General features: G+C 36.6%; 1 protein-coding gene across 5 annotated transcripts in view; it reads right to left on the bottom strand.

Moving 5' to 3' along the window:
* Positions 1-587: 587 nt before the first annotated feature.
* Positions 588-7,139, bottom strand: part of BMPR2 (bone morphogenetic protein receptor type 2) — a 194,941-nt gene continuing 188,389 nt past the window's right edge. For all 5 annotated transcript variants that reach the window (XM_042949759.1, XM_042949758.1, XM_042949760.1 and 2 more), the window contains 2 exons: positions 4,991-6,270; positions 588-2,653 (listed from right to left, as the gene is read on the bottom strand). In XM_042949759.1, coding sequence (XP_042805693.1) covers positions 2,403-2,653; positions 4,991-6,270 — 1,531 coding nt within the window. In that variant the 3' untranslated portion in view covers positions 588-2,402. The remainder of the gene's footprint in view (positions 2,654-4,990; positions 6,271-7,139) is intronic.

The raw sequence follows: 7,139 nt of genomic DNA, 5'->3' as shown, positions 1-7,139 counted from the left end.
GTTTTAAATATGCTTGCATGAAATGGGAAACTTATAAGGATTCTTCTAATTTGGTATATAAATTTTTGAAAGCATTTTATTAGTCAACATCAAAAAAAAAAATGCTAGAAAAATTAAAACCAACTAGCCTAAACACAAAGTAGAATGTAAGATAACTCTTCTTCTGTCAGGAAAAGATGATCAGGTCTAACTGATGTTAGACCTCCAATGGTTATTTATCCTCAATGCTTTCAATTGGAGAAGGAATATAATTTATTTTGACTCAAAGATATCCTACAAATGTTTGAAAATAATATTCTGAAATGCAGTTCAAAGACATTTAAAGGCAAGAGAACTAAGTGAAAATTTGGTGGGAAAGATATAATTTGTTTCACAGATAGAAGAATAACTGTGTCAGAAGACTGAAAAATATGTTAAAGATCTGAATCAACAGAAGGGCCAATAAAACATAAAAGGTGGAAGTCCTGGGCACTAGAAAAATAGAATAAATGTTAAGTGATGTAACATCTAACTCACAGGATCATAGCAGATGGCAAAAAAAAAAAAAAAAAAAAAAAAAAAAAAAAAAAAAAAAAAAAGGTGGCTTATAGAGTAAGTCATAAATATTTTGGACAGAAAATTGGGAAATTTAGGTTGTCTTTAGCTAAATGAAGATAGAAGAATATGAGTGAGAAAATATTGTTCAAGAGATAAAAACCTAAAAGCAAGAATATGGGGATTTGTGTTTTCCTCTTAGCTTTTTAAACTCCCATAGAAATCTTAGATCTTAAATAATGTCTATATAGAGAATTTGGAAAAATTAAGTGAGATCATCACTGTTTGCAAATTGATAGAAAATAATTTGTGCTTATTTTTAAAAAAAGTCCCTTATTTGACATAAAGTGCTTTATTTAAAAAAAAAAAATGCTGAGGTGTTGTTTAGAGATAGTTATCAGTAATGAAAGAAGCAAAGGAAGCTTTTAAAAAGACAATATGATTTGAAGGATATATAACATGTTATCACTAAAAGGTATATTATAATGTAAATAATAAATGCTTCTCACATATCAAAGATCATATGAAAAACTGGCAAAAAGAGAAATTATGAAAATAGGATTAGTGAAGAAACAGTTATGAAAAAAGAGGTAAGCCTCAGTCTGCTCAAAAATGATAGGTTTGGCAGCAATCCTTCCTTCCACAGGGATGTGGCATGCCAGATGAATGATTTTTCCACACAGTGTTTTAGGTCATGGGAAGAGGACTCATTTTCAGATAAAGTCACCAGGCTTTGCTTTGGAAGGGAATAAAAAGATATTACCAGTTCAAAACTACAAATTATTTTTGAAGTTATTTTAAATGGGAAATGTAATTTTATTTGAGTGAAAGATGGCCTATTCAGAGAATGAAGGCTATAGCATTATGTAGTCTTAACCATCTACCTACTTAAAAATTCCATATAAGTATAGCTCTATAAGTTTTCTGATAAAAATGTGCTTCTTAAATAAATGAATATGGAACATGAACATACATACAAAAAATAAAATAAAATGAAAAAAGGCTAATATTTGACTTTGTCTACTTTGTTCTATGCTCTCTTATGAACTTCCAAAAACCAGAACCAAATATGTTTGTTAAAATGCCTGGAAAGAAACATTTAGGACTTGGAAGGTTAAAATAAATGGCATTTCAAATTAGGTTTTGGTAGTTCCTTCTCTAGAGCCCTTTGAGACAATGTTTCTGCATTCTCCATTAGGAGAGAGAAAGCAAGAAATCAGGTAGCTGCTTTCTCTTGTGCAAAATTCACTGTCATAGAACTGACCTGCCAAAAGTATGGGGGGTGGGGCAGAAAAATGTACTCATGGAAGAATGTGTGCTCTGTTAGGAAGAGAACTTATAAGAAAGCTTATTTGTGGACTATAGACTATTGCACGTTCAAATAAAACACAAGAGAAAAGAAAGTCCAACAGATAATATGTTCACAACAGTTCAACATATAAACTAGCTTGGGCCCAGAAATAAAACATGGATACCAGACACCACTGCAGTCAAACCTGTCTTAATTTGCTTCTGTTTTAATGACCTTTAGAAACTGGTCCAAACTGATTATCAGCAATACATTGTTTTTGCTTTTTTTCTTAAAAAAATATTTTGAGACCACTTTTGATACACACACATATAATTCTGTGGTCATAACAGACAAATATAACTTTAAGGAGACTACACAAAAGTGCAAAACTTAAAAAAACAAAATTAAAAAATATGGAAGCATAAGCTAAATTTTTCTGCATAGCTGAAATCTATTTAAAGCAAGTCCTGTTGCAGGGGTGGGAGGGGATACTGACAGGAAGATAAAGCAGTTTTAATGTCTTCTGCACATTTAAATGATGCAAAAAATAATTTCACTCCATAGGCTTGAAAATATTTCACAGACAGTTCATTCCTATATCTTTAGACACCATGGTAGTAGCAGTGCCTCCTTCCGCAAGGTAAACTGCGGTACTGGATTTGGAATGAACTGCCCTGTCACTGCCATTGTTGTTGACCTCACAGTCCAGAGGTTCAGTGGAGATGACCCAGGTGGAGGGGCGCCACCGCTTAAGAGAATAGGGAGTTTTCACACGTTTCTTGATCTTTTCACCAGATCCTGATTTGCCATCTTGTGTTGATTCACCTACTGGAAATAAAGGTACAGAAAAATAAACTATATATAAAGAAACTATTAAATAATAAAAACTTAGGGTTGTAACTTAAGAACAGAATAGACTAATATCTACAGGAGATTTTAATAGATATTACTTGAAATTCAGGATGCCAGGTAATTATTCTCTAGGCAAAACTTAACCAACTTATTTTGAGACTCTTCAAGTCCAATGTTTTTATAACTGGTTGAATTATTATATAAGGACAAGCAAAAACAGAGGAGAAAATGAAAACTTCTCAGCTGTATTCTCAAATCCTTTGGTTACTGGTAGTGATCCTAACTTGGCAAATGCATTTAATCACTCTACTTAATGTTCAAAGCAGATCAAACTTTATTTTTAATTTTTAATTTTTTGAGAGAGAGAGAGAATATGTGTGAGTGAGCGGGGAATGGGCAGAGAGAGAAAGAGACAGAATCCTAAGGAGGTTCTAAGGGCAGAGCCCCACGTGGGGCTCCAACCCACGAACTGTGAGATCATGACCTGAGCCAAAATCAAGAGTCAAACGCTTAACAGACTGAGCCACCCCCAAAAAGATCAAATTTTAAAGGCACCTGGCATATAATATTTTCAGAAGAATGACACAAATACTATAATACAAATTTTCTAGTAATTCCCCCTTCCTACACTGACAAGACATTTTATTGATATGAAGCCCTGCCACAGGGTGTGTCAAATGATCTATGATACAAGCCACTCAAGCAAAGGGCTAGATTCTACTGATCTTTTTTTAAATTTTGTCTTAATGTTTATTATTTATTCTTGAGAAAGAGAGAGCATGAGTGGGAGAGGGGCAGAGACAGAGGGAGACACAGAATCTGAAGCAGGCTCCAGGCTCTGAGCTGTCAGCACAGAGCCCAACGCAGGGCTTGAACTCGTGAACCACGAGACATGACCTTAGCTGAAGTGGGATGCTCAACAGACTGAGCTACCCAGGCACCCCTTTACTGATTAATTTTTTAAGTAAGCTCTATGCTCAGCATGAGGCTTGAACTCATGACCCTAAAATCAAGTTGCATGTTCCACTGACTGAGTCAGCCAGGTGCCCCTCTACTGATTAATTTTTTTTAATTTTTTTAACGTTTTATTTATTTTTGAGAGAGACAGAGACAGAGTGTGAGCGGGGGAGGGGCAGAGAGAGAGGGAGTCACAGAATGTGAAGCTGGCTCCAGGCTCCAAGCTATCAGCACAGAGCCCGATGCAGAGCTCGAACTCACGAACTGTGAAATCATAACCTGAGCCGAAGTCGGACGCTTAACCGACGGAGCCACCCAGGTGCCCCACTACTGATTAATTTTTGAGACCTAAATCCCTTCAGCCCATTTTGTAGTCCTTGGCAACAACCATATAATATGACTTTGAGTTTTTTCATAAAGTGCTGTCAGTCTAAAACATAAATTGTTTTGTATAATGATGACTATTAAAGATTTTGGTGAGCTCTCCTGTCTTGTGTTATAACCTCTTTATAGCCAGAAACCAAGTATCAAGTTATTTGTTTAGATTTCTAGGGGACCCAACGACACAATGCTATAGGCATGTAGGAGGCTCAACATGTAACTCTTGAAAAAGATGACACTAAAAAAACAAAAAACAAGAACAAGTTTGTTTTTTTTTATAGTGACTTTTTCTGAATTTTCTCTGGACTTCTCAGATTTATTAAGGTTAGTCTGATAAAATCTACATGTGTCTAAAACAGATGTTAATATACTCAACAAACTTTCAAAAGTTCTACTGGCATCATTCTACCTGGAGCTTTTTTTTTTTTTTTTTTTTAATGTTTATTTATTTTTGAGAGAGAGAGAGAGAGAAACAGAGCATAAGCAGGGGAGGGGAAGAGAGAGAGGGAGACAAAGGATCTGAAGCGGGCTCTGTGCTGACAGCAGACAGCCTGATGCAGGGCTCAAACTCACAAACTGTGAGATTATGACCTGAGCTGAAGTCAGACATTTAACTGACTGAGCCACCCAGGTGCCTGTTACCTGAAGCTTCTAAACTTGTATTTACTTAATCTCAACCATTCACAACAAGTATGTAAACTGCATTATAAACCAGGAGCTATATAAGGTATGTATTAAGTTGGTAATTAATTATTCTGACTATTGTGACATTGACTCATTATCAGCAACAAAAAACTACTTTTTTTCTTTACAATAGTCTGATCACTTTTGAGGTTCAACCAAGTAGTTTATTTTATTTCCAAAAGTGGTAAAAATAAGTAATTGCTAGTTGAAACACATTTTGATTTTATCTAATTAATTATTTAAATGGTCCCAAAAGACAAGCAGGAGAGATTAAATGATCCCTGCACTTACACTGCAAACTGCTGCCATCAAGAACGTTTGTGGCTGAAAGATCCAGAGAATTAGGCCTCTGTGCTTTTCTGGGCTTTGATGGTCCAGGATCTGCTACAGTGCTTGAAACACCCTGCGTAAGATCATCTTGCTCTGAACATGGATTACTGTTGTTGTTATTGGAATTAGTTCGGCCACCTTCCAGTGGCCGTTCCCTTCTGTCCACAAGACGATCCAGAACACCTTCATCATGGCCAGCCTGTTGCTCTCGTCTCAGTAAAGGTTCATGCTCATCAGGACTGGAATTAATATTCAGCCGGGTATCCTCACCAATGAATTGATTCTGCAGCATTTCTTGGCCCCTATGTGCCACTGTGTTGGTTGTCTGGCCATTTGGTACTGTCCCATTAACATACTGGGTAGCGGCAGTGTGGGAGTTAACACTGTGGTTTCGACCTGCCACACCATTCATTGTGACCGTCACCACATGAGGTTCTGCAGCATTGATTGTATTCATCTTGGCAACTCCAGTTTCTACTTGTTTCAAGTTTGATTTGTGCTTGCTGCCAAATTTCAGCCGGGGCTCCTTGGTTGAATTTTTGGTGTTTAAAGGCAAACTAGTAGGTCTCTTAGGAAGATTCTGTTGCTTGGGCAGAGGATAGATCTGAGTGGGTGGAACATCAGGAATTAAACATGCTTGGCCATTTGCAGCTTGAGTGAAGTCCTGCTGTCCAGTCACTTCTACTGCAAGTTTTATGAGTGGGTAAAGCAAGCTAGAACTGGTACTGCTCAGTGGGTCTGGTCCACTGAACTGTTTAAGAGAATGCTCCATGAGATTCTCATCAGAACTTTCCTTGAGGTTCTTATCAACTTCTTTTGGGTCCAGCTTGTTGGTCTCCAAGTCTTCTTCTGTCAGTTGTAAGCAGACAGGGGTTGGCCCAATTGGTTGTGAAACATTTGTGGCATGCAGATTTGTTTCATCTGAGTATGGCATCTCAGATATAGTGGTCATGCCAGTGCTTGGAGTGAGGCCAGTGGTGTTTGTGGTTGTTGTATTGGTGGACAGGCTGGTGACGCTTGTTTCAGGGCTGGGGATTCGAGCTTGTGCTTGCTGTCGTTCATAGTTAATTGAATTTCGGTTCTTTTCCCCTATAGTCAAAGGTGTGCTAGACATTGAATGCTCAGAGGAAATATTCTTCACAATGCTGTCAGTATGATGGATAGAGTCTTCAATGTATGAGGAAGAAGAATAATCAGGATAAGGGCCAATCTTTGGCACGCGCCTATTGTGTGACAGGTTGCTTAAAGAAAGAAAAAAAGTGCCACATTGAGAATGTAAATTTAGGACAAACTGACCCTCCAAGTTTAAGACCTCTGATTTTAAAGTATAAAATGCCCTTCATTTTATTCCTAACCCATATTATTCTAGAAGTTATTCTAAAATTCTGATCGCATAATCAAGTATCAATTAATAACTTGCTAAATGATAGTTTTATATTATTTAAGACTACTGAAAAACTTATGTCGATCTAGATATGATTTTCATAGATGTTCATTATTTTGATTTATAGGACTTAATTTAAAAATGTCCCCTATAGTTTTGTAACACTACCAAATATATTTTTATGAATTGTATTCTTGCACAACCGGACAAAGTTTCATGAGAGGAGGAACCATGGTGTATATTTCTTTTGTACTCCTACAATCCTAGATACATCATTGTGGCTACTCAACAAATACATTACCAGTTAAGTTCCAATGGCCAAATGGTATAAAGAATATAAGCGTTTAGGTTGTTCTAAAGTGCTTCCATTAAGAGGCAGTGTAGCAATAGAATGTATCTTCCTGGGGGTAAACTGAGCCGTATCAATGAAAGTCCTACAGCCTAAGAGTATAATGCAGAGTGAGACAGATAAAGGAACAACAATTCAGAACTGCTCTCCAGTTCTTCACAGCCATCAACACCCACTGAGAGGGATGGTTTTTGAGCATTACACTGTAACTTATTTAGGTTATTTAAAATAAAAGCCAGGACTAGCTTTAATTAAACAATGGCAACATTAATAGATACAAAATGTTATAGGAGAAAAGCAGCAGCTAAAGGAAAAGAGGTGCTATAAAGAAAGACTAATAAAGTTATGAGGGGAATGACAGGAAGGTGAAGAATAAA

This window comes from Panthera leo, chromosome C1, assembly GCF_018350215.1.
Source record: "Panthera leo isolate Ple1 chromosome C1, P.leo_Ple1_pat1.1, whole genome shotgun sequence".
NCBI lineage: Eukaryota > Metazoa > Chordata > Mammalia > Carnivora > Felidae > Panthera > Panthera leo.
Note: the sequence above shows the minus strand (reverse complement) of the source record. Positions and strands in the feature narration are given on the sequence as shown.